Source organism: Lepus europaeus, chromosome 18 (assembly GCF_033115175.1).
Source record: "Lepus europaeus isolate LE1 chromosome 18, mLepTim1.pri, whole genome shotgun sequence".
NCBI classification, from domain to species: Eukaryota; Metazoa; Chordata; class Mammalia; order Lagomorpha; family Leporidae; genus Lepus; species Lepus europaeus.
In genome coordinates, this window is record NC_084844.1 from 1,234,314 (window position 1) to 1,260,221 (window position 25,908).

The 25,908-nt window shown below is 71.2% G+C and overlaps 1 protein-coding gene across 1 annotated transcript in view; it reads right to left on the reverse strand.

Moving 5' to 3' along the window:
- Positions 1-25,908, reverse strand: part of BAHCC1 (BAH domain and coiled-coil containing 1) — a 42,966-nt gene that overhangs the window by 1,573 nt on the left and 15,485 nt on the right. Inside the window, exons 2-26 of the mRNA XM_062216126.1 lie at positions 24,821-25,000; positions 17,905-18,027; positions 14,352-16,028; positions 14,125-14,230; positions 13,854-14,029; positions 13,603-13,761; positions 13,361-13,527; positions 12,940-13,279; positions 11,608-12,402; positions 8,610-8,806; positions 8,372-8,508; positions 7,825-7,953; positions 6,002-6,113; positions 5,212-5,483; positions 4,648-4,826; positions 4,281-4,579; positions 4,084-4,191; positions 3,858-4,008; positions 3,491-3,605; positions 2,820-2,895; positions 2,625-2,733; positions 2,129-2,248; positions 1,864-2,040; positions 587-1,770; positions 235-471 (exon numbers count right to left, since the gene is read on the reverse strand). Of these exons, the coding sequence (XP_062072110.1) occupies positions 235-471; positions 587-1,770; positions 1,864-2,040; positions 2,129-2,248; positions 2,625-2,733; positions 2,820-2,895; positions 3,491-3,605; positions 3,858-4,008; positions 4,084-4,191; positions 4,281-4,579; positions 4,648-4,826; positions 5,212-5,483; positions 6,002-6,113; positions 7,825-7,953; positions 8,372-8,508; positions 8,610-8,806; positions 11,608-12,402; positions 12,940-13,279; positions 13,361-13,527; positions 13,603-13,761; positions 13,854-14,029; positions 14,125-14,230; positions 14,352-16,028; positions 17,905-18,027; positions 24,821-25,000 (7,325 nt within the window). The remainder of the gene's footprint in view (positions 1-234; positions 472-586; positions 1,771-1,863; positions 2,041-2,128; positions 2,249-2,624; positions 2,734-2,819; positions 2,896-3,490; positions 3,606-3,857; positions 4,009-4,083; positions 4,192-4,280; positions 4,580-4,647; positions 4,827-5,211; positions 5,484-6,001; positions 6,114-7,824; positions 7,954-8,371; positions 8,509-8,609; positions 8,807-11,607; positions 12,403-12,939; positions 13,280-13,360; positions 13,528-13,602; positions 13,762-13,853; positions 14,030-14,124; positions 14,231-14,351; positions 16,029-17,904; positions 18,028-24,820; positions 25,001-25,908) is intronic.

Genomic DNA, 25,908 nt, shown 5'->3' on the forward strand with positions numbered 1-25,908 from the left:
CACGGTGCTCTGGAGGCCGCCGGGGAGCCCGGGCGGGGCCTGGGGGAGCCCTGGGAACCCTGGGCGGGGTCTGGGGGAGCCCTGGGTGGGGCCTGGGAACCCTGGGCGGGGCCTGGGAGCCTGGATGGGGCCTGTGCAGGGCCCTCTGTGAGAACTGCTCCCAGGGCCCGGGGGGGCAGGGCGGGGCTGCCGTGGGTCCTGGCTGGGCGTGGCCTCTCATGGGGGGGTCCTCACCTTGCCGTCGCTCTGCCTCTTTCCCAGCTTGGTCTCCTCGGGGTGGTAGAACCACTTGACCTTGACCACCATGTTGCTGGCCCACGACTCCCACATGCTCTCGATGCGGCCGATGTAGGGCAGGTTGGGCCTTCCAGCCGACAGGAAGACGGCGCAGTCCCCGACGCGCAGGGTCTCACTGCCCCGCACGATGGCCTTGTAGAACAGCTTCCTGGCCTTGCCCTTCATGCCACGCCTCTGCGGGACACAGCGGGGGGCTGCAGGTGCAGCCGGGGGCGGGGCCTCGCGGGCAGGCTTCCCCCTCCCCTTCCTGCACCGAGGGGAAAGTGAGAACGCAAGGGGGGGCTCCTACCTGCGTGGGGTTCCCTGACCACTCCCACAGCTGCCGGGCGGGCAGGAAGGCGGAGATCTTTGGCCGGTTCTCCGCGGACGGCAGCCGCGGCCTCCGGGAGGCCTCTCTGGCTCTGCAGAAGCTCAGGGCCTCCTTGCACTTGAGCTTGGCCCTGCCACCGCTGCCACCGCCGCCGGGCCCAGCGCCCGCGCCCACGCCGGCCGCCGAGGCCCTGGACAGGAAGCAGCGCGGGGCGTGGGCGTGGGGGCTGGCTGCCTTGGAGCGCAGGGCCTCGGGCTGGGCCAGGAGGGCGGGCACGGGCTGGGCCAGCCGGGTCTGCAGCAGCAGGGCGGGGTCCTCGTCGTCCGAGCTGTAGGAGGAGTCCTCGTTGTCCGAGGAGCAGAGGCTGGACGTGGACACGGAGCCCGAGGAGGAGGAGGTGGAGGAGCCGGAGGAGGAGGACGAGGTGGGCAGGCGGGCGAGGAAGCGCGGCGGCACGGCGGCCGCCAGCCCCAGCTCGTCCTCGTCGGAGTAGGAGCTGTGGCAGTCGCTGTCGCAGGGCAGGGGGAAGTCGGCCTGGCCCGCGTACTTGCGCAGGGCCAGCCCCACGGGCAGCGGGTGCACGGGCGCCCGCCCCTTCTTGTCCTTGCCCACGAGGGCCGGGTGCGCGTAGCCAGGGCCGGGCAGGGGCCGTGGCAGCCGGGGGCCGCAGTCTTTGTCGCCCACGAGCAGCGCCTTGCAGTTCTTGGTCTTGGGGGAGGTCACGCCCTCGTGGTCCAGCTTGACGGGGAACTCGCCGCCCGCCCGCCGCCGCCCGGCCCGCTCGGCCTCTGCCCGCTCCGCCTTCCTGGCCCGCAGCAGCTTGTGGGCGCCGCCGGGCAGCCCCGGGCCGGCCCCGCCGCCCAGGAAGGGTGCGTAGGAGCTGGCCAGGCTGCTGAAGGAGTCGGCGCGGAAGCCGTTGCCGAACACAGGCGCGGCCACGCTGTGCACGGGGAACAGGGCCTCGCGGGCCCGCAGTTTCCTGGCGCCACCGTGGAGCTGGAAGAGGTTCTGCAGCAGCCCGGGGGCCCTGCCGGCCGCAGCCGCCCTGCGCTTGCTCTGTGCCACGGCCGACCAGCTCAGCAGGGGGCCGCACCGGCGGCCCAGGAAGTGCTCCGAGGCCCCTGCGGGGGGTTTGGCACCTGAGGTCAGGAGCTCGGCTTTGCCTGGGGGAGGGTGGGGGGGGGGATCGGTGGTCAGCAGCTCTGGCCTTGTCCACGTGCCCCTCCCTCCCAGGAGCCCGGAGGTCCGGCCCGTACCGGCCTTGTCTTTGCCGATGGATTTCTTCCCAGGGGTCTTGGGGGTGTCCGGGCAGTCCTGCAGCTTGGGCGACAGGCTGGGGGCGGGGGCTCCGCCGGGCGGGGGCGCCTCGCTGCTCGCCTTCCTGGGCCTCCGGCAGCTGCTGGGCACCAGCAGGGCTGGAGAGGGCTCTGTGCCTGCGTGAGAGCGGGCGAGGGGCTGGTGCCGTGACCGCGGGAGCCGTTGGCTGCCAGGGCCCCGCGGGGAGGGCGCTGGGGGGCTCACACTGGATCTTGAAGTCGGGCGGCAACAGCCGGATGTTGGAGACGGCGATGTGGCCGGTGTCCCCGTCGTCAAACTCCACCACCACCGAGTCCAGGCCCTCGTCCTCATCGCTCGAGGCTCCTGCACACGGCCCGGGCCCTGAGCGCGGCCTGGGCACGGGGCTGGCGCCTCGCTGTCCACAGCCCGGGACGTCACCGCCCTGTCAGCGCCGCCCCCCCACGCACGCGCACACACATGCACACGTGTGTGTGCCGGGACAGCTGTCGCTCCGTCCACGCCTGGAGGCGCCGCTGTCCTGGCTGCGAAAGCTCCCGCAGTCGGAAGGCAGGGCCAGCGGAGCTGCACGCGCAGGGCTCTGGGCCCCTCCCGCTCTGCCCGGCTGCCCACGGGAGCTGCCACCTCCCGCCCTGGGCACCAGGGAGCCGTTTCTGTCTCGGCAGCCGGTGCGGGCACGGGCCTCCCAGGCAGGGAGGGCGGGGGGCTGGGCGGGGCTCACCTCGGATCACGTTGCCTGGGTACAGGCACCGAGACTTCTGGCTCCAGTAGGCGCAGACCCGTGTGCCGGGCGGGAGGTACCGGCTGGACTGCGGCCGGACATCCAGGACCTGCGGGAAGGTGCCGCGGTGAGCAGGAGCAGGCAGGCCTCGGCCGCCGCCCCCCCAGGCCGTCCGGGAGGCAGAGCCGCCCTCACCGCCTCCTGCAGCAGCTGCTCCAGCGAGTAGATGCGCTGCCGGTTGCCTCTCTCGCCCTCGATGACGATGCTGTAGCTGGGGGGGTGGGGGGTGGAGCGTGTGAGGGGGCGAGGGGGCGAGGGGGCGAGGGGCGAGGGGGTGAGGGGTGAGGGGGCGAGGGGTGAGGGGGCGAGGGGGTGAGGGGGCGAGGGGGCGAGGGGGTGAGGGGTGAGGGGGCGAGGGGTGAGGGGGCGAGGGGGTGAGGGGGCGAGGGGTGAGGGGGTGAGGGGTGAGGGGGGTGAGGGGTGAGGGGGCGAGGGGGCGAGGGGGCGAGGGGGCGAGGGGCGAGGGGACAAGGGAGCGAGGGGGGTGAGGGGGCGAGGGGTGAGGGGGCGAGGGGGGTGGGGGGTGAGGGGGTGAGGGGTGAGGGGGTGAGGGGCGAGGGGGTGAGGGGCGAGGGGGCGAGGGGGTGAGGGGGTGAGGGGTGAGGGGGTGAGGGGTGAGGGGCGAGGGGGTGAGGGGTGAGGGGCGAGGGGGCGAGGGGTGAGGGGGCGAGGGGTGAGGGGGCGAGGGGGTGAGGGGCGAGGGGGTGAGGGGGTGAGGGGTGAGGGGCGAGGGGGCGAGGGGCGAGGGGCGAGGGGCCGGGGCCCACCTGCCCGCCCACGCCCACGCCCAGCCCGCAGGGCCTCACATGTCCGGCGGCTGCAGGGTCCGGACGCTGCCCGCGTACAGCAGGCTGTCCTCCTTGGGGATGAGCACGGGCAGCCCGTCCTGCAGGTCCTCCTTGTGGATGGTGCAGGAGCGCGCTGCGGGCGGCACAGGGTCAGCGCCCACGGCCGCCGCGCCCAGGCCGGGCCCCCGCCGCTGCCCCCGCTCACCCAGGGCGCGCTGGCCCCGCCGCCGCCCAGGCCGGGCCCCCGCCGCTGCCCCCGCTCACCCAGGGCCGCGCTCTGCTCCGCCGCCGCCCAGGCCGGGCCCCCGCCCGCTGCCCCCGCTCACCCAGGGCGCGCTGGCCCCGCCACCGCCCAGGCCGGGCCCCCGCCGCTGCCCCCGCTCACCCAGGGCCGCGCTCTGCTCCGCGCTCAGGGGCCCGCGGGCCGACGCCGCCTCATCCTCGTCCTCCTCGGAGAAGCTGCTGTTGTCCTCGACCTGGAAGTCGTTGTCGCCGGCCAGGCTCTCCAGCAGCCGGCTCATGGCCCGGCCCTGGCCCTGCGCGGGAGCGGCTGTCAGGTGGGGGCAGGGGCGCTGGGCGGGGAGGGGGCTGCCCGGGGCGGGGGCTGCTACCTGCTTGCCGGAGGGTTTGGTTTTCACCTTGCCCGCCTTCCTGCCCTTCCCCAGGACGGCCTTGGCGTTGCGGGCCGACAGGGTGATGGACAGCGCACCGTTCTTCCTCTGCGCGAGGGGAGGGGGACAGGGTGGGGGATGAGGGCGGGGCCGCGGCCTTGGGGGGGGGGGGCCACCAGGCACGGCCGCCATCTCACCCGCAGTGCCGGCTGTAGCACGGCGCTCCTGCGCGTGGCCCTCTGGAGCCGCTCGCTGGCCAGCTTGCTGCCCTCCCCGCGGCAGAAGGCCCGGGCAGGCCCGAAGAGTGCGTCCCTGCTGGGGGCAGCCCCTGGCTCTGGCCGCAGGCCGGCCTTGGCCTTCCCCTTGGCTTTCTCCTTGCCTGCGGCTCCTGGGGGCCGCCGGCCTGGTGCCCGCTCCAGCTGGGTGCCCACGTTCACTTTCCCGGTCCTTCTCTTGACCTTGACCTCGCCCTCGGGGCTGGACAGGCGGCAGGCCCCTGCAGGGGAGCAGAGGCCGTCACGGGGGTCCCGCTGTGGCCCCCCCCGGCGCCCGGCCTCCGCTTACCCAGCAGTCCCTGCCTCTCCTTCTTCTTCCTGGCCTTCTGGTTGGCTTCCATCTTGACCACCGACGAGGGGGACGGCCCCAGCATGGCCGTGCCGGCCCCCGCGTGCAGGAGCAGCCCGGGCTCCTTGCGGGCGGCGTCCGTGCCCAGGAGGGCCTGGCAGTCCTCGCTGTCGTAGCCGCTGCCTGGGGAGTCACGGGCACCCACTGATTCCAGGTCTGGGCGGGACCTGCCCAGGAAGCAGCCTGGGGCGCTGGGTGTCTGGCTGGGTGGACTGAGGGTCCCTGCCCACTCCCCTCTCCCAGCCGCCCTGGAGCTCAGACCGGCCCTGCTTGCTGCCTCCCCGTGTGCTTCCTGGGGAAGGGCTGGGGGGAAGTGGGGTCTCTCCAGGCTCTGCGGACACGCGTGCTTGCTGGGGGCCAGAAAACCTCTCAGGGTCAGCCGGCCGGGCAGGAGTGCCTATTTTTAACCCCGGTTTCCAGGACGCCCTCCCTGGAACCTCCCTGCCGGGTTGGGGTGGTCGCGGCCTCTGCCTGACCCTTCCCGGGGTCCAGCCCTCAAAGCACTTGCCTGCGTCGGACGTCCGGGCCGTGGCTGGTGTGGCGGGGAATGTGGCTGTCTCCCTGCCGTCGCCGCCAGCCCGTGGGTGCCCAGTGGCCGCCCTGGCGCTCTTGGCCCGGGACAGCTTCTTGGGGACGCGTCCCCCCGGGGCGGCCTCCTTCCGCTGAAAGGGGCCAAGGCCGGCAGGCAGCGCCTGGGCCCTGGCCTTGGGCTTCAGCTGGGCCACGGCGGATGCCAGCTCGCGCTGGCCGCCAAGCTTCCTGCACCGCACCTTCTCCTGCAAGGGGGCGGTGGCAGCTTCGCAACAGCCCCGCCCCCCCCAGCGCCGCCCCAGACTCCGGGCCCTGCCCCTGCCAGCCGGCTCAGGAAGCCGTGCCTCCAGGCCCTTGCCCTCAGGAAGGGCAGCGGGGACATCTGCCCACCCCACCCCGCGGTCCCCGACTCCGTGTGCCCAGGCGGGGGCTGGGGACCAGGGCCCCGGGGGACTTGGGGGTCGGGACCTTTGCTTTGGTAAAGGGGAGGCCCAGGAGCCGTGTCCTGCTCTGGCAGGGAACCAGGTGACACCAGCTGGGACCCTGGGGAGGAGGACGGTGGGAAAGAGGGGCGCCTCCCCCGACCACGTGTGCACCTGGTGCTGTGGTCACGCGCGGGGTCATCCCCACGTCTCTCCAAGCAGACTCTGTAGAGCTGGGTTGGGGGGAGCACCACGGAGCCCACAGCCAGGCCCTGCTGGCGAGCAGCCCCCGGCGCGGGGTCCCCACCGCGTGCACCCCGCTTCCTGCCCCCGGGGCTCACCGCGGCCTGCAGCCCCGCATACATGCTCTTCTCCAGTCTGTTCCGCTTCTTCGGGGGCTCGCTGGAGCCGCGCAGCTCCGCACACAGCAGACTCAGGCTGGCCCGCACGGCCCTGGGGACACGGGGCAGAGGAGCCTCCTGTCCCTGGTGGTCCCCGGAGAGGGCCCTGCCCCGAGCAGACAGCGGCAGTGTGGTGGCGGAGCCGGCATCCAGCCCCCCGCACCTGCCGCCAGCCGGGGTCCTGGTGGCCACCCCCACCCCGCCCTGCTCCGCCTCGCTGGGAGGGGGCGTTTGTGCCCCCTCTTCCCACCAGGCTGGGAAGGACACTTCAGCTGCTGTCCAACGGTGACCCCCAAGGACCCAGCGGCCAGGCCCGGGCTCCCTGGAAGGCAGCCCCAGCTCCGGCTCCTGCACCCTGTGCGCTGGGTCTCAGCCCCACTCCTTCCACCGGGAACACAGGCCAGCCTCTGCGAGGTTGGGGTGGGGATCGCGGAAGTCCAGTCTGGGGAGCCAGGGGGACTGGGGCAGCTCCTGAAGCTCCACCCCCACCAGGGCAGTGCTGGCAGCAGCCGGACCACCCTGCACCCCGTGCCCGTCTGCAGGGGCTGGGCTCAAACCCTTCCAAGCGCTCCATCCTGCACCCACCTGCCAACCCTGCACCCCAGCGCTCACACTCCAGCAGGGCCTGGGGAGCAGGGAGGCCGAGACCGTCCCACAGGGAGCACCCTGTCTCCTCCGGGCTGGGGCTGGGGTGGCCCGGGGAAGGCGGCAGACCCCCCCAGGCACCCAGATTCTGCCGGAGCCCCTCCCCAGCAACCCCATGCCAGGAGCATGACTTCCTGTCCCTTCCCACCCCCGTTTCCTGTGGGGGACAGAGGCGCCCATGGTGTCATGGCAACCACAGACGGAGAACGACCCTGGCCCGCCCTTGGCCTCGCGGGGCTGTGTCCCCTCTCACCTTCCTGTCCAGAGGGGAGGCCGGGCAGGAAGCCTCTGGGCCCTGCACGCCCACCCCCACTTCCTACAGGCAGGAGCCCCCACCCCCGCCCCTGCTGCGAGAGCTGGCCTGCAGGGAGCTGGGGAGGGAGCGGCCAGAGGCCTGCTCCTGAGGACGCGGAAGCCTGGACCGGCTCTGTTCCCAGTCCCAAGGCCGCTGCCTCCAGGCCCGGGACAAAGGCTGACACACAGACCTGGGGCCGGGGAGAAGCTGCAGGACCCACCCTGCCTCCCTGGCCACAGCCCGACCCCTCCGCCGAGCAGCACCTGGGCAGGCAGAGTGGCAGCCAGGGAGGGCCCCCGGCCATATGGTGAACACGGGCAGCTCACGCGAGAATCCCACCCCCCCCAGCCCGCAACCTTCTCGGCGTTTGCTAACGTTTTGTGACATAAAGCCTTGAGATTAATTTTTTGCCTCTGTCTTAATTGAAGGAACCATTTAGTGCCGATTTAACTATTATTACCAAATCATCAGGATTGATGCCGGGCGCGTGCAGGCGCCGGAGGATTTATGCAGATGGGCCTGCCGGGAGAGGCAATTTGTAGCCGAGAAGGACAATTACGCCGGCCCGGAGCGTGCCGACGAGTGCGCCGGGCGGGTAATGGGCAATAACGCGGCACCCACGCTGCCGAGGCCTCCCCACCGTGGCCTGCCCCCGGGGGGCCCCGACCAGGAGTCTGGAGCCACATGGCGGGGTGCAGGGAGGGGCTGAGCAAGGGACACCCCCATCTGCATGCGGGCACACGGGGCCTGCGGGAGCCCAGACCCAGGCGCCGGCCGGCCACGCCCGCCCGTGGCTGCAGCCACCACCGCCTTGGGCACTCACCTGACTTTCTTGCTGTCACGCCGGGCCAGCTGGCCCCCGGGGCGCAGGGCGGGCAGCGAGCTGGAGTGTTTGCGCTTCCTGGGCCGGCCGGGCCCCCGCCGAGCTGGGCTGCGGGAGCTCTCGTCTCTCCTGGGGGCGCAGGAGAGGCCATCAGAGGGGCCAAGACCAGGGTGGGCATGCGCCCAAGACTTGGCCTGAGGAGCCAGGCAGGTGGCCAGGGCCCTCCTGCCCCCAGCTCCCCGCAGCCCACATCCTGCACACATAGCAGCACAGCTCCCGACGCCACAGCCCAGGGCGCCCCCGGACCCAGGGAGGATGCCCCCCCCCCGCACCAGCCTCTGCTGGGGGCGTTTCCCGCCAGGGCACCCCCCCCCATGCTGTTCCGCAGCCCAGGGCACCCCCGGCCCAGGGAGGACCCCCCCCCCGCACCAGCCTCTGCTGGGGGCGTCTCCCGCCAGGCCCCCCCCCATGCTGTTCCGCAGCCCAGGGAGGACCCCCCCCGCACCAGCCTCTGCTGGGGGCGTCTCCCGCCAGGGCCCCCCCGTACTCGTGGTCACGCTTGCGCTGCAGCCGCGCCAGCTCCCGCTGCTTCTCCTTGTAGCGCCGCTGCAGCTCCGCCAGCTGCACGCGCATCTCCACCTCCTGGGTGTCCAGCTGGTCGATGGCGGTCTTCAGGGGGCACACCTGCAGGCAGGGGCACAGGGGCCTGAGGACGGGGTGGCAGCCCGGGCGCTGGGGGTCCCCCCGGCGCGGTTCCGGGCGGCGCGGGCCGGGCTCCCACTCACAGGCTTGGTCTTGGGGGCCCAGGTCTCCTTGCGCCGCAGAATCCGCATGCGAGGCGTCAGCCTGGGGCCGCCACGGGGGTCGGCAGCTTGGGGCTGGGCCGAGGCGGCTGCACTGTCCAGGCCGGCAGCTTCCACCAGAGACCAGGCCGTGGCCAGCGTGGCCAGGTGCTGCAGGTTGAAGGCCAGCACGTCCTCCGCTGCTGGGGGGCACAGGGAGGTCAGCACAGGCACAGGCACAGGCAGGCGGCGGCACTGCCCCCGAGGGGCTCCCGACGCTGACCTCTGCCCCAGCACAGCCCTGGGCCCGAGGCCACGCAGCTCCCCCAGGACCTGAGGACCCAGAAGGGCCAGGCGGTGGGTGGGAGCAACGCAGCCACCAGGCCTGGCGCCTGCTGGAGAGAAGCCCCCTTGGCCGCAGGGTGGGGCCCGCTGCCCCTCCCCGGGATGGGGCACAGCCCACTGTGTCCATGGCAGCGGGGGCTCCTCCCAGCTCCCTGCAGCACCCCGGGGACCTGTGGTGGACTTGGGTGGTGCTGGAGGTTCACAGCTGCTACAAGTGGACGCCCTGGACAGAGGACACGAAACAGGCGTGGCCCCCGGCCCAGGGCGCCCCCGTCAGGAGCCCGTGTGCTTGGCTGCACCGATGTGGGGCTCTGGGCACTGGTTTAGGCCAGTGGCTGCCCAGCCTGTCCTCCGCCCGTCCACCGTGTCCTCCCACCCAGCATGCACATCGACGTCGGGCAGCTCTGAGGTCACGGAGAGGCCGGGGGGCTCCCCGATTCTGAGGACGGGGCCTGGGCAGGAGCTCCCGGGTGACGAGGCTGGTTCCAGCCCACACCACGCACCCTTCCCAGGGGCGCCTGTAGGGCCCCCTCCTCCCCTCAGGGCCACAGCCCAGCAAAGAACATTCTAGCAAACTCTGGCCCTGGGCTAGGCAGGGAAGCACACACGAGGCTGGTGCTGTGCGGCCAGCATCCCACGGGAGCTCTGGTTCAAGTCCTGGCTGCTCCACGCCCTATCCAGCTCCCTGCTCTGGCCTGGAAACACAGCAGAAGCTGCTGTCCACGTGGGAAACCCAGATGGAGCTCCTGGTTCCCAGATCTGGCCCAGCCCAGGCCCAGCCATTACGGCCAGTGGGGGAGTGCACCAGGGGACGGAAGCTCTCTGCCTTTCAAACAAAAATGTTTTACAAGAAGAGGAGAGGGCCCACGGTGGGGGCAGGTGTGTGTGTGATGCACGCGTGTGTGTCTGCACGTGTGTGCCTGGGCGGGGCCGCCGTGGCCTCAGCTTGAGCCAGCAGAATGGCTGGGCCTGGAGCAGCGGCTCCACCCAGGAGCCACCCCTGGGGAGGGGTCTGTCCCACAAGCACCTGGGGGAAGTCACGGGGTCCCGGCCAGGCGGGCCTGGGCGGGAGAGCCGAGGCGGCGTCACCCCCGTAGCCAGGGGCTTCCAAGGCCCAACCACGGCTCCTGCCCAGGGGCTGACGAGGGCCGACCGGGGCACCCGGTCACTCCAGTGCGTGAGGGAGGACGGGCAGCAGTCAGCCACAGGGGCTCCCACAGGAGGTGTCTGATCACCAGGATAACACGCAACAGCAAAGGAACAGGTGGGCTTGGAGCTTCCGGGACCCCCGCAGAACGCCAGGCCCACCGGCCCGAGCAGACTGACCACCGCCCCCGCCCGGCCGAGCGCACCCAGGAGACCCCAGCAAACCAAGCCCAGGGCAAGGCGGCCCAGAACACCCAGGGTTAACTCCCAGTGCCTGGAGGCGCCCAAGTCTCTGGACTCAAGTTCAGGGCCAAGACCCCAGTCCTCCCCCACAGGGCTCAGCCTCAGAGGACGGGAAGGAGCAGGGGGCCGGGGGCGGGGCAGGGGCTCAGGGCGGGCAGCCCCCTGCCCACGGTGCTTCAAGCCCCTCTCCAGCGCTGACCCAGGCACCCTGGAGGCCAGGACCACCCAGGCTGCACTCAGGGACCCTTGCCTGCCCCTTCTGCAAATCCTGCCTGGGCAGAAGGAAACTGACCACAGCGGCCGCTGTGCTTGCCGGGAGCTCTGCTCAGGCCAACAGTTCCCGGGGCAGGGGCCTGAGCACCTGCAGAGCAGGGTGGGCATGGCTCAGAGCTTGCTGGACACACGCCGGTGGCTGCAGCACGCCAGGTCACCGACACGGCCCCCCACCCCGCACACGTGAGCCTCACGCTTTCATTCAGCAAATGGCCTTTGGTCCAGCTGTCACTCACATGCACGCACCAGCCAATGGCCAGACGGGCGCCCCAAAGGGAGTCACCACAGTCCCCACAGGGTCGGGGCCCAGCAGCGCGGGCCCTGCCGCCACCTCATCCACGCGCCCTGGGCCCAGGCGCGGCCTCCCTGGGGGTCCGGCTGGGTACCTGCCCTGGCGAGGAACCCCTGGCTTGCTTGCCTGGGCACAGCCCTCCAGGGGCCCTGGCCACTGTCCCTGCACTGCGGTTCCCTCGACATCAGCGCCGTGGGAACGCACAGATCTGCACGGGCACAGAGGCCTGGCCACGCGGCGCCTGGTGGGCTTCTCCCCACGCAGCAGGGGCTTCCCCGGGGGTCCAGTGGGAGGGTGGCTGCCACTCGGCCAGGGGCAGCTTCCAGGGGAGCCGGGGCCTCCCCATCACAGGCCACCCCGGGGGACACGGTGTGGGGACCAAGGCCTAGGGGCGGCCTGGCCGTAGCCTCCTGGGCCTGACAGAGGCAGCGACAGCCCCTTCCCCTCCCGCCCCGAGGCCCCCGCGATCCCCTCAGGTGTGACACGGGGACAGCCACAGCTGTCGGAGCTGTGCCCTGGACGCGGTCCCTGGGGAGCCAGCAGGGAGGGGGCCTGGGGCCTGAGGGCTCTGCTCACCTCCTCTAGGAGCAGACCTGGTGTCAGTCCCTGCTCATGTCCCCCAGGAAGGGGTGACGAGTGGCCCGGCCCACTTCAGGGACCAACGCCCAGGCCCGGGGGTCTGAGGGCTCCGCCCCGGCTCACCGTGCGTTGCCCGCTCGCTCCGCTGCCTCTGTGCCTCCAGCTCGGCCAGCTCGCTGAGCAGGGCGATCCCGTGCATCCCTGAGCTGCAGGGCGTGGGCGTGGCACTGGGGAGCCAGGCGCCCGGCGGGTCCACGCTGGGCAGGTCTCCCAGGTCGACAGCGGCGGCCACCAGGGCGTCCAGGCCCGGCAGCGCCCTGGGCGTACAGCTGCTCTCAGAAGGCGCTGCCCAGTCCTCCAAGTCCTCCACACTTCCTTCCCCTGGCCTGGCCGCCTCGGGCACCTGGCACATGCCCTCCTCGTGCCCCCCGAGGGTGCCCGGGCTCCCCGCTGGCGGCTCCGGGGCTGGGGCGTGGGCCTCGGACGCAGGCCCCTGCTCCCCCTCCTCGCGCTGCTGCTCCGTGGTCCTCTCCTCCTGCCCCCCTCCCTGAGTAGAACGGGCCTGGCCAGGGGCCTCGGGGCTGCTGGCCTCGACGAGGGCCCCACGCTGCAGTTCCTGTAGCCCCTCTCGGGGGCTGGGGGCTGCCGCCTTCCCCGGGGGACCCCGCTCGGCAGGGTGGGGCGCGGTGACAAGGTCCTGGGTGGGCTCCCCGGCCCCCGAGAGTGGCCCAGGCTCCTGCAGGCTCCTGGGGCGGCAGGGGGGCGGCCCCACAGGCAGGAAGGCCCCCGTGGGCTCGGGCGGGGCCACCCGGGGGGTGGTTTGCATAGTTTCGGGGCCCACGAGGTCAGACAGTGTGTCCACGGGCAGGGAGGCGAAGCCCATGCCGGGCGAGGGGTGTGGGCATCCAGGAGGCAGGTCTGTGGAGGAGGGGGCGCGTCAGGAGAGGGCAGGAGGGAGGCTCCCCGCTCAGCCCACTGTGGGGGGGGGCAGGGCCAGGGCGGCCTCTGGGGTCCCCAGGGGCTAACTCAGGCAGGATGGGCAAGCACGAGGCCCAAGTCAGCTTTTTCTGACCCAGAACCAGCGGCAGTGGGTCTGAGGCATCACGCCCCATTAACTGTAATAGGAAAAAACTAGAGAAAAACTAAAAAAAACCCAAAACACAAGCCCTCTGCCGGCTCCATGGCCTCACTGGAGCTGGGGCGGTTTGGGGTTTGTCCCATGCCAGGGGATGGAGCAGGGTGTGGGGCCCGGGCAGAGGCAGACGGGGGACTGCTGCAAACCCCCACTGCAGGCCACCCTCTGGCTCTGGCCCAGGGCGCTGGCAGAGGACCGCATTCCCTCTGCTGGCCATGCTAGGCACAGCCGGCCACCGGCCTCCCCCGCGGGCCCTACCAAGGGGAGGGGGGGGTGCTGGGCCAAGCAGCCCCTCCCTACCCAGCTCTGCCTGCTGTTACCTGGCTCCAAGGTGGTGAGGTCAGCTCCGGGCCGCCGGCCCTCCCCGCTCTTGTCCTCGGCGCTGGGCACCTTGGGGCTGGGCCCAGGGCTGCTGGCAGGGCAGACGGGTAAAGTGCAGGGGGCACTGGGGCGCGGCGGTGGGGTGGGGCACCGGGCGGGGGGCTTCGGGTTGGGTGAGTGGCAGCAGGGCGACAGCCTGGCTGGGCCTGCGGCGGCGGCAGCAGCAAACAAGGAAGCGCCCTTGGCCGTGGGGGTTAAGGCAACTGGCTTGTGGGTGGACGTCGGGGCCCTGTCTGCGGCCGGCATCTCTGGCTCCGGGCGGTGATCCTCCGGCTTTCGCTGTCGGGTGGGACACAGGTTCAGCCTGGCTCCGCCCCTGCACCCCACTGCGGGGGCCGGGCCGGGCGGAAAGGTCAGTACCTGGAACTGGGGGGCCCGAGGCAGCTCCAGCGCCTGTGCCGCCCTCTGCTGCCGCAGCAGCTGTGACCTCGAGTAGACGGGGAGCTGGCCCGGGGGCTGCATGTGCGAGGTGTGGCCACGGCCCCCGTACATGGGGGGCCACAGCGAGGCCTGGTCCATGACGTCAGCTGCGGGCGGGGCCAGAGAGCTGTCAGCCCCCACCCCGCCCCGCCCCGCCGCTTCATGGCCCCGCCAGCCCTTACCAAGTGCGTGAGGAGCGGCGTGGGGCGTGGGCTCCGAGGGCAGGATGACCAGCTGTGTGGGGGCGTCCTGGGGGAGGGGGAACACGGAGGGCATGGAGCCGGGCACGGAGGCGGGGAAGCCGGGAGGCAGGTTCTGGTGCAGGGCAGGGTGGCTGAGGCCTGTGGAGGAAGGGGCAGAGCAGCAGGTTGGCCGTGGGGGTGCACTCCTCCGAGCCAGCCCCCGGCCCACTGGCCCACTGGTGAGCACCGACCGTAGGAGTGTCCTCCCATCCACAAGGAGGGGCTACGGGTGCGGGGCAGCCAGGGCGGAGGCGGGGCGGGGTCCCCGCCCAGCTGGCCGCTCTGCATCAGGAGGTGGGGGCCCAGGTCTCCCGGGCAGCTGCTGGACGGGCGGAGCCGGGCAAACTCCACGAGGTCTTTGCTGTCCCTGCAAAACCATGGGCAAGCCGCTGTCAGCTTTGGGGTGGCTCCGGGAGGCCCCGGGGTCACAGGCCCCCCGCCGGGGCTCAGGCTGGCTCTTACTGCAGCAGCTCACGGCCGGCCAGCCCCAGGCGGTCATCGCACAGCCGTGTCCTCTCCTCCTCGGCTTCCAAGTCCAGCGCGTGTGTGGCACGGGGCCCACTGCCAGCTGCATGGGGGCAAGAGGGATGTGGGCTGGGGGGCCGGGAGCCAGCAGCCGGAGCGGGCAGGCAGGGACCCCACTCAGGCAGCTGGGGGAGGGGGCTGCGAGGGCAGGGGTGGGGCCGTACCTTTGAAGGTGGGGGCGGCCCGGCCCTGCCGTCCAGTGTTGGTGCCGTAGGCCACCTCGGGCCGACCCACCGTGTCCTTCTGCCGGGCCAAGGCCACGGCAATGCCCACAGGGGGCTGCCGTACCTCCCCGTCTCCGTGCCCGGTATCGTGCTCCCGGCTACGGGCACAGTCGGGCCTGTCTGCCGGGCCCAAACCCTTGGAGGCCGGGAACTTGGCTTCCTGCTGGACGCAGCTGGCCTTGAGCCCACCCAGGCCCACGAAGGGCAGCTTCTGGCCCACAGCCAGCGCCTGGTTGCTGTACTGGAGCAGGTTCTTCATGGCTGAGACCTCGTCGGGCGGCGCGGGCAGCTCCTGGGGTAGGAGGGCCGCTGGCTGCAGGCCGCTGCCGAAGGGGTCCAGGTAGGCACCGCCCTTGCGCTCCTCGCCGCCGGCCGCCGTGGGGCCCTGGCCAGCCTGCACGCCCCACGGAGGCAGGTGGGGTCCGCCGTAGCCCAGGGACGCCAGCTCCAGGGACTTGCGCTTCACCTCGGCCCCGACCGCCCCTGGTTCCGCCTCCGGGCCCGCTGGGTGCTGCTGATGCCGGACGCGGGCCACTTTCTGGACCCCGGTGGGGCCCGCAGGGGCCTCCTTGGCGGCCCTGTCCAAGGTGCAGCAGGCCTGTGTGGCCTTTCCCAGCAGTGGGTCCTGGTGGCTGGACCGGGCGCAGTCCTGCGAGGGGGCGGTGGGGGGCCACTCGAAATAGCTGCCCTTGTCCTGGGCACCCTGGGGCAGCCCGGGGAAGGCGTCCTCCGGGCCGGAGCTGCCAAGATACTCCAGGCCCTTGAGGCGTGGGTTGAGGCCGGTCTCGAAGCCCCCGGGCCGCCGCTCACCCTTGCCCTCGGCCTTCAGCTGGGCGTAGGAGACACCGTAGGACACGGCGTGGTCGGGCGCCATGGCCCCCTCCAGGTGCCGCTCCTTGCCCTCCACAGCCACGGCGCAGGCCTCGGCCGCCTGGCAGGGGCGGCTCTTGTCGGCCAGGTGTCCCACGGAAGGCACGAAGGTGGGCCCACTGGCCTTCAGGTCCCGGGGGGCTTTGTCCTGCAGCGGGCAGAGCCCGTCCGGGCCGGCGTGCAGCTGCAGGCAGGGGAAGGAGCCGCTGGCTGAGCTGAGGGGCGGGGGCGGCCCAGCAGGCAGGCCAGAGGGCACTGTGTAGGACACGGCATGGTGCAGCATCTGCCGCCGCTCCAGGCACTCGCCGAAGGCAGGCCCTGGCTCGGCGGGGCCCGCCGCCTCCTTGGTGCAGCGACCAGCAGGCGCCGGGCTCGCGCCTGGCCACCCCAGCACGGCCCCCGCGCAGGTGGGCAGCGCGGCCTTGCCTGCCTCGCCGGTGAGCACCTTGGCGTTGAGCAGGCAGGAGGCCAGGTGCTTGGGGCGGCCCTCCTTGCAGTGCCCGTCGGCCGGCACCGGCAGCACCAGCCTGTGCCGATCCTTGCCGCTGTCCTCGTCCTTGCCCTCGGCCACCTGGCCGGCCTTGTCCTTGCCCACGAGGAAGCGGTCAAACTCCTTGGGGCCCTTCTGCAGGGAGCCGGCCTCAGCCCGGTCCCGGCTGCAGGAGCCGGCGCGGGCCACGCCCGGGAAGCTGTGGTTGGCGGGCAGCAGCGCAGGCTGGGGGGGCAGGTTGCGCAGGTAGAAGTTGTCTGTGTGCAAAGAGCCGGGGTCAACGGGGAGCGTGGCAGGGGGGCAGCCAAAGGGCTCGGGCCCCAGGTGCCTCCCTCAACCCCGCCGCCCAGGGCACTTCCCCCACCCCCACTTAAACACAAACCCACAGCAAAACACCTGGAACGGGAGACAGAGGCACTGACGGGCGGGTGACCCCCAGCACCACCCTTGCCCTCGGCCCCCAGGAGACAGGAGCTGGCTCGGCCTCAGCTCTGGACCCCCCCCCCCCCAGTGCTCAGTGCCCACCAGGCTTCCAGAGGGTGGGTGCAGGGGACACAGGAAGCACCCTCCCCTCTCCGCCCACTGCAGTGTTCCCTGGGGGACACGGCCACGGCCGTGACCACCACCCTCACCAGGCCCAGGGGCCCTGTGCATGGGCAGGAGGCGTGGCAGCTCCCAGGTGCCCTTCCCCCATCAGGGCTGAGACCCCGGGGAACCTGTGGCTAGGAACATGCTGGGGAGGCCCCCAGACGGGACAGCTGGAGTGGAGGGCGGGGGGCGGTACCAAACAGGCAGAAAGGAAGCCAGCGTCCAGGCCGCCCCTGCTGGGCTCCCGCTGCTGCCCTGGCTGGGCCTGTGGCCCAGGACAGCCCTTCCTGCCGGTGGGCTCTGTGTCTGGCTCTCCACCCGGGGCCCCGGCCAGCAAGGGCGGGGGACACGGCTGCCCTCAAGGGAGGGGGCTCCCCGCCTCTCCCCGCGGGTGGGGCCCAGGAGAAACATTTGGAACTTGTAAAACTGTCCTCAGTCATGTAAATTCCTTGTCAATTTCCTGCTAATTAGGGACGAGGGGACCGGGTAGCCCAGGAGAAACCTAATTAGTTCAATTTCCAAAACCAAATAATGTTCTTGGAAGAGGCTGCACCACAATATTGTGAAAGCTGAGGCTGCCGGCGCTGCCCGAGGGAGTCCTGGGCCCTGCTTCAGGGGTCGGGTTTCTGGGGCTGGGCCCAGCCAGCCACCTGCCCGCCCTGACACATGGCGCCCAGGCAGCTGCTCCAGCCGCCCGGGCTGCCGGGGGCTCGTGGGGGACTGTCCTCCGGGCGGGGCGGTTCTGGCTGCTGAGCCCAGGGGCCGGGCCGGCACACTGGAGTTGCTCGCCCAGGGCTAAGAGCCAGATCCCTCGGGCCCAGCCCCACCCCACGGTCCTCGCCAGCACCAAGCCTCAGGGACTCACCAGCTGTTCCCGGTCCAGGACGCAGACCGGATGGACACACCACCGCCCTGAGGTGTGAGGGTGGGCGGGAGCGCTGGCCACAGGCTCGAAGCCCTGAGGGGTCAGACTCCTGCTGGGCACCCCTGGGGACCCCTTCTCCCTACCCCTCTGGAGGGAGCCGAGCCTAATCCTCCCCAGGCGCTCCCTGTCCCATGGTCCGGCCAAGGGCCGGGGTCACCTGGGAGCTTCTGTCCCCTCCTGCCCCCAGTCTGCACTCCCTGGCCACTGATTCTGGGGAACCCAGGAATGGAGGCCCCGCCCCCACGCCTGTGCCTCCCCCAGTGGCTGCCTTCTGCAGGCTCCCCATGAGCCCTGTTCACCCATGGGGCCTCTGTACCCTCCCCACATCCCCCCCAACGCCGGGTCCCTGCCCTGGGGACAGTTGGCCCTCCCTGGCGCTAGCCCTCACTCTGCCCAGCCAATCCAGTCAGGAGGTGCAAGCTTCCTGTTCCCGAGCCTCCCCTGGGACCCCCGGGCAGCTGGGGCCACAGTGCAGCCCCTCAGGTGCCCCTGGCACAGCTGCTTCGAGTGCCTCCCCACGCAGGCGCTGGGCCTGGCGCCCAGCGTGTCCCCGCAGGGCAGGCATGGGGGGGCAGGTCCAGCCTCTCCTCCGCCCCCTGAGGGGCCCACACAGCACTTGCCTTTCTGGGCTCCATAGAAACGAGGCTGCCCGTACAGAACGCTGCCGTTCCCATGGTGATCCAAGTGGCTCACGGGTAGGAAGGTAGACGCCAGACTCCCCGAAAATCTGGGGTATCCTGGAGCTGGAGAAGCAGGGACCTGGCTGTAGAGACCACTGCTCGCACCTGCCCAGCCCTGGCAGGCCACCGGCCACCTCCCAGCGCCATGGGAAACAGGCACATCAGGTCTTCGCCTGTACCCCGACCCGCTGGGCACAAACTCAATCGCTGATGGCCACGGAGGGGCCCCCGTGTGTCCTGGGAGGGGGCACAGCAGGCAAGCGCCCTGCAGAGCTCCCAGCCTTCGGCCCACACCGTCTGACAGGCCCCCAGGCAAGCGTGGGACCTGGACCCTGCTGTGCTGGTCAGTGGTCCACTCCCGGTGGGACCCATGGCAACCCTCCTGAGGTGGTGGGTATGGCAGCCCCCAGGGCCACACCCTCCCCTCTGGCTGAGTCAGGCCCCGCTCTGGCCTGAGGGAGACCATCCGACCCCTTCCCTGGCACCGAGGCTCTGAGAGCTGGCCCTGGGCCTTGGGCAGCCCTGGCCTCCTAGGATGCCCACTCTGCCTCCCCTTCCGGAAAGGACGTGTCCCTGGCTTGCAGGACACATGGGACGGAGCCCTGTGACCCTGTCCCCGGAGGCCCCCTGCCCACTGCTCCGTCAGCAGGGTGGCAGCCACAGGGGCTTCTGGACTCAGACCTGCTGGGGCCCGCCCGGCTGCCTCTGAAGGAGCCCCCTCCCCAGCTTGGCTAACACCCCCATGCCAGGTGCCTCTTTTTCCTGGCTGGACGCCAGGGTTGCCGTCTGTCAACTGGGTCTGGGGTCTCCCCGAGGTAGGAAAGGGACAGGGCCATTCTCAGCGGGCATCAGGGGCTGGCAGTTCAGAGCGGTCCTGAGATACCCCTGAGGCGTCGGCTCTAAAGATGGCAGCTGCTAGCCTGCCCCTCCCCCGACTTCACCGGACCACCGGACCAAACTGGGGCAGGTAGGACTCCTCTGGCTCCTCCCAGGGACCCCCCCGCTGTCCCAGAGCTCCCCTGCCCCAGGTGGTGACGAGGGTGGAGACCCCAAGTTTCCCCCAGGCAGCTGGACCCCAGAAGAGAGCTCCCTTCCACCATTCCCAAAGTCCCTGTATCACGGGATCCTCGTGCCGTCAGTGGGACAACTCATGGGCCCCGTGACCCATGGACACCTGAGCCACACCCTGAGAGCCCAGGTGGACTGGCCTGGCTCGGTGGTCCCGCCCCCGTGCAGACACTGGGCCAGAGCCACCCCCTCCTCTGGCTCCGAGCTCAGCCCCGGCCCCGGATGCTCCCCACACACACCAGGGGCAGGGATGGATGGTACACGCAAGTCCTTCCACTGAGAAACCTGCCATGGCCCAGAGCTCACCCCGCCCCCACCGGGACGTCCCCACCCTGCCCCGGCCCCTCCTGGGAGCCAGCCACAGCAGCTGTGCGCCAGTCCAGCCCCTGCTCCGGAGGACACCACAGGCGGGGGAGGGGAGCAGCCCTGGGGAGCTCCTGCAGCCGCCCCTTTAATCCTGGGGCTGTGCTGTGGATTCCCCCTTCCCAGGGCAGAGCCCGTGCCCCTTGGGAGGTGTGGGCCTCCTGCCCGCTCTCCCCGGGCAGCCGTGGGACCCCTGCCCGCCGCCCTGCCCCCTGGCCCCTCCACCTCCAAACCTGGGCTGGGGTCCTGGCCCGGCTGGCTCCCCAGGCCTCTGAGGCCCTGGATGGGAGATGAGGGGGGAGGGGAGGAGGGCGGGTGGGGGCAGAGAGGGGTGGGGGAGAAGGGGCCTCCAGCGAGAGGAAGACCCTTTTCTTCTCTCAGCACTGTACTTCTGAGCCGATGAAGAAAATAAATGATTTTTATGCATCAGCAGCTGTTCTGAAGCCGGAAGCCGGGGCTGGTGTGGCCGGTGGGGGTGGGGGTGGGGGTGGGGGGTGTTTCTGAGGACCGGGGGGCCCAGGGTCCCGGCCTGGCCAGGGCATAGACAGTGGGGTAGACACGAGAAGGGCCCCAGGAGGCTGGGGCTGGAGCCCAGGGCCAGACTTCCCAGCCTGGTACCCCTGCAGCCATGGGTGGACCACAGACCTGGGCTGGGCAGCTGCCCCGGGGGACGAGGGCAGAACTACAGGCCCAGGTCACCGCTGCCCTCGGAGCCGCCTGCCACTCCAGGAGGGCCCTGCGGCCAGTCCCGTAACACACACCTTCAGCTCGGCACCTGACAGATGGTGGACATGGCTGGGCACCTTTGCTGGCCATGTCCAGGACGGCGGGGGCAGGGTGGGAGCAGAGTGGACAGGAGAGGAGACAGCTGGCTGCAGCTTGGACATCTGGGGCAGTGTCTGAGGGGCACGGGGCACAGCAGCCACAGGCGAGGGCAGGCGCCCGGGAGGAGCCCAGGGTGGTGACAGCATCTCTGCTCCCCACGGAGCCCTCCCAGGAGACCCGAGGCGGCCCCGCCCCTCCCACAAGACGCCCTTCCTGGGGGTCAGCGGCACCTCTGTTGACAGTGGCTCCTGGCACGCAGGGTCGAGAACGGAGCCAGGTCTCCACGCAGCACTGGCCTGGGCGTGTGACGGCTGCCCGGCCCAGCAGGGGCTGCCGTGTGAGGTCCAGCTCCTCATGGGGCAGGCAAAGCCACTGCCTGCAATGCCAGCACTTCATGCGGGCACCACATCCAGTCCTGGCGGCTCCACTTCCGACCCAGCTCCCTGCTAATGCGCCTGGGGAAGCACTGGAAGATGGCCCAAGTGCTTGGGCCCCTGCACCCGCGTGGGAGACTGGAGGAAGCTCCTGGCTCCTGGCTCCGGTCTGGTCCAGCCCTGGTCATTGCGGCTATCCAGGGAGTGAACCAGCATATGGAAGGTCTCTCTGTCCACCCTACCCCCTGTAACTCTTTCAAATAAATCTTTTTTTTTTTTAAAGATTTATTTATTTATTTGAAAGTCAGAGTTACGGGGGGGGGGGGGTCTTCCATCCGCTGGTTCACTTCCCAATTGGCCGCAATGGCCAAAGCTGTGCAGATCCAAAGCTGGGAGCCAGGAGCTTCTTCCAGGTCTCCCACGTGGGTGCAGGGGCCCAAGGACTTGGGCCATCTTCTACTGCTTTCCCAGGCCACAGCAGAGAGCTGGATGGGAAGTGGAGCAGCCGGGTCTCGAACCGGTGCCCATATGGGATGCCGGCGCTTCAGGCCAGGGTGTTAACCCACTGCACCACAGTGCCAGCCCCTCAAATAAATCTTTAAAGACACCATGCTCTGACCAGGGGGGACCCCAAGGCTTTAGAAGCTTAGCCAACAGGCCCGCACACTGACCCCTGGGCACCCCAGCTAACCTCTGTGCACAGCCTGGAGGGCAGCTCTGGTCAGCAGGGAACGCTGTCCCTGGAGCCCACACCTTCCCCACACGGGCATCAGGGTTGCTGTGTCTGCCAGCCCCACACCCCCACCCGCAGTGGACAGGTGCACCCCTCCGGGGGCCACGGCCAGCACCCACAGGCAACGTGGAAGGAAGGGGCACCCTCGGCAGAGCCACCAGCGCCTGCTCTGTCGCACGCGGGATCTGATGGGCTTTCCCAGTGTGGCTCAGTGGAGGCGTGGACTGCAGGTGCCTGGTCCACCACAGTCCTGACCCCTGCGTCTGCCCAGGCTCAGAAGGGACGAGAGCCCCACAGGCTCCAGGCTGGGCTACAGAGGGTCCCTCGCCTGCAGAACAGGTGCGTGCGCCAGGCACAGCCCAGCGCTGCTGGGAGAGACAGCAAGACAGAGTCAGCATCCTGCCTGGACCCTCGTCAGGGCCCCCTGCACCTGTGGGGCCCAGGGCCAGGCAGGCGGGAACCCAAGGCCCCCACTCCCACCTCCCCACCTCACTAGGGTTCTGACATGTCCCTGTCCCACGCCGCCTTCCCCAGTGTGTCTCATCCCAGCCACCTCCAGGCGGCGGTCAGCGTGGCCGCGTGCAATAGGAGCCTCTGGAGGGCCAGGCGACCGGGCAGCAGGGGCCTCCCCAGCAGGCTGCCCCGCGCCTGTGCCATGGCCGTGCAAGGACAGCCACTGCTGGGGGGCACCAGCAGGGGCCCCACCTCGGGGGACTCGGGGCCTCTGGGCCCCATGGTGGGTGGGCGTGGGGGGAACCTGTCCCGGCTCCCGCCAGCCCTGAGAAGCCCCATGTGCCCTGAGGCCTCGAAGGAAGCTCGCGGCTCGGGACTGGGAGCCGTCGGCCGCTCTCGCGTGCAGCCCCGGCCCCGCTGGACGGCGGCCAGGCCCCGGGGCGGGTGTGGCTGTGACAGAGGCAGGCCTGGCGACAGCCAGCGCTGGCACGTGCACCCACGGCCGCCCACGGCTCCCCTCCAGGTGGCACGAGAGACCACGAGGAGGAGCCCCGGCTGTGGGGGCCTCACGGCTCCTGCTCCCCTAGCTGAGCCCCCAGGAACAGCGTCCCCTTTCATCAGCCCTGTGGGTGGTCTCAGCCAGCAGCTGGGGGCGGGGGGGGACTGGGCTCCCTGACAACAGGGCCGGCTGGGCCCTGCCCGCACCCCGCACGGGCTGGCTGGACAGTGACTGGTCACCTCTGCTCACCACATCCCACCCTGGGGCAGTCCCCCAGAGGTGGAGCCCACATCCCGGACTTGGACTGGACAGGCAGCTCAGCTCGGGCCCAGACAGATGTTCTGGGTGGCTCCACCCCTCTAGGGCGCCCCCCCCAAAGCCCCAGCTGGTCCTGGTGGGGGAATGCAGGAAGTCCCGCCCCCGCTCCAGCGGCTGCCCTGCAGATGGCGAGGTGGGGGGGTCTTCCGGCTGGCTGGGAGGCCCTGCCTGGAGTGGGGTCACCTGGCTGATCCCCCCAACAGGACCCTGGCTCGCCTGCCCCATCCTGGCTTCCCTGTATCCCTGCCATCCTGCCGGCGGCCAAGGAAGCGCGGACCGGGTGAGGCCAGGCCTGGGAGGGGACCGCCCAGGCAGCCCACTGCGCCTGTGGCCCCCTCTCAGGCCGTGTCGCGTGCCCCCACCCGCCCTGCCCCTCCCCCTGAGCACACATGGCCCAGAAGCGGGCCCCGGCACGCGGGAGCCAGCTGGCATCCAGTCAAACTAGCAGCCAGGCACGCTGCCAGGGCAGCCAGCCAGCCTGCCACTCGCACCGCCCGCCCGCCCCTGGCCGCACCGCCGGACGCACCACGTGGCTGCAGACGGCGGAGGGCGGGGGCAGGGAACCCCGCAGAGGGGATCCCAGGCCCCACAGCCCAGCTGCAGGCAGGGAAAGGAGCCAGAGCAGGGAAACTGAGGCACGGGCCACAAAGGAGGCTGTGGCCCTCGGGCGCCCGGAACCCTGACACCCCTAGGTGGGACCGGGCAGGGAGGAGCCGCTGCCCGCCCCCCAAGCCCAAGTTCAGCCCCGGGTGGGCCCCACGTCCTGTCCTGAGGTCGGGGGTCCAGGCAGGCGTCCACTTCCCCTTGTCCGGCCCCAGCTCCGCCTGGCAGACTCGGCGGGGTCACACAGAGGTGGTGCCAGCAGCCGGGCTGTGTCAGGGACAGGCACGCTCCCAGGACGCACCAGAAGTCCAGGACTGTCCAGCCCTCAGGACATCCCCTGGACAGCGGGCGGGGTGGGAACATGGAAGCCCCAGGTGGGCTGTCAGCGACCCCACCAAGGCAGCCGTTGGCACACGGGAAACGAGTGGTGGGAGGCCGTTGCGGCGCTGCCAGGAGCTGGTGCCCGCCCGCCCGCCCACCCAGCAGGCCTCCAGGGGGTGGGATGGGGCTCCCCGGGCAGGTGGTGCTACCCACAAACCACCCTCTCTGCTGGCGGGGCCCCCACAGAGGCACAGAGGGGAAGCGAGGGCACAGCCCCCAGCCCTAGGCTCTGCCCAGGGGCTGCCGCCGCCAGGAGCCACGTCCCAGGCTCCCCAGGCCCTCTGCACCTGTGGCTGGGGCCGCAGCATCACTTCTGCCCCGACGACCACCTCCGCTCACGGCAGACACCAGCGGTGGGATGGGGGTGGGGTGCCAGGGTCAGTGGCGGAGCCCCCCGCAGGTCCAGGAGGAGCCAGGGTGCAGAGGCAGAAGTGGGGGCCGGGCCAGTCTGGGCCGAGGGCCCCCTCCGCCCAGGAAATGCCCAACACGTGCACCCCGCGGGGCGCCCAGAGCCCAGGCTATTTTAACAACTGTCACTCGTCACCTGTCCTGCTTGGAAAACAGCCCCTCTCTCGATGCACAAAGAGAGGTCTCTCCGGCTTCCAGCAGTGCCGGGCGCTAATCTCCCTGCCTGGAACCTGGGCGGCGCACGCTGTGGGTCCGGGCTCTGTAAACACGCCGCCCGCCGCCCGGCACTCGGTGAGTTACGCAGCGCCGGGTGCCAGGAGCGGAGAGCCCTGCGTGCCCGCCGCCAGCTGCAATCACCTCTCCACGTGCCAGCCAGGGTGGGGGGGCCTTAACCCCTCCCATGCCGCGGGGGACGGCCGGGTGCCGAGCCAACAGTGGGGAGCTGGGCCCCGGCCCCTCTTCTTGCTGGGGTCACCCCTGCCTGGGAGGAGCCGCCTCCCCAGGATGTGGTGGGGCTCTGGGGAGGGCAGGGCCTCAGGACAAGTATCTGTAAGGCACCCACTATGTGCCCGGGGGCCGGCTTCTGGGGAGGCCAAGGCCTGGGAGGGCCTCTGTCCCGGGCGCGGCCCAGGGATGACAGCCTGCGGCTCCACCGCCCGCCGGCCCATCTGGAGCCCACGCCTCCCGGAGTCTGGGGGTGAGGGTGTGGCCCAGCTGTGCTCCACATTCCCGGCTCCCCAGAGCCCTCCCTGCCCCAGCCCCCACTCCCTCTCGGCCCATCTGGAGTGCACATCTGGCCCGGCCCAGGCGCTGGGGGCGCTGCCGACTCACCTTCATGGGAGTGGGAAAACCAGATCTGGGAGGCGGCGGGGTGGGGGCCGCGGTAGGTCTGCTCCGAGGGGGAGGAGGCAGGGCCGCTGGGGTGCGAGGGGGCCGCTGTGCCCAGGCTGCTGGTGAGGAAGCTGCCCATGAACGAGGCGGCCGGGGAACTGCCCATCAAGCGGCTGCTGGCTGTGGACACAGGAGCCAGGGTGAGCGGTGGAGCCTCGGCCCAGTGCGGCAACACCTGCCCTCAGGGGCCTGACGGTCACCTCCGGGGTCCTGGCCCCCCACTGCTGCACACCCTCGCGAGTGCCACCACGTCACCGCCACCACCACCCTGACCCTCCGCTCGGTGCCACCACCCTGTCCTGGGCTCCCAGGCCAGGGGGTGGGCAGCTGCCAGGCCCCGCAGGTGCCAGGACGTGCGGGGTGTCTGCCCCCAGGGCCCGGGACCCGGCCCCTCCTCGGCAGCCCTGGCGAGACTGGCCTTTCTCTGGGCTGGGGTCTGCAGGCTCCTCCCTCGTCAGACTGGGGGGCCCCAGTGCCACATGAGCAAGGGGAGAAACTGAGTCAGGGGAGTCTGAGACGCAGGGAGGGAGGACGGGCACCGGAACTGGACGGACCCGCTGCTCACGACCCCTCAGGGCTGCCCAGGGTCAGCGATTCACCCCCCCCCACACACACACACCGGAAGTTCTGTGGGCCTGGCAGGGGCTCGTGCCGCCGTCTCTCCCTGGTGGTGCCGGAGCATGGCAGGAGACGGGCAGCACCAGCCTCCGGCCTGCCCACCAGCCCGCCGTGTGCCCAAGTCCAGCGGCCAAGGCCAGGCCGAGCGAGCCTCCCTGGGTTGCCATGGCGACTGGCTCTCGCACACGCTGGACACACGGGGCCGCCCCGTGGGTGGTCTGGGCTGCACTGCGGGCCCCACCCAGGCAGGGCTCTCTGGCACTGCACCTTGTCACCCCGTCCCATGGGCAGACAGCCTGGCCTGGGACCCTCCGGGGACTGGGAGGGGTGGGGCCGAGCGCGAGGCCCAGCCCAAGGTGAGTCAGGGCAGCTGCTCCCGCCGGGGCCATGGATTTACGATGCCTCATTCA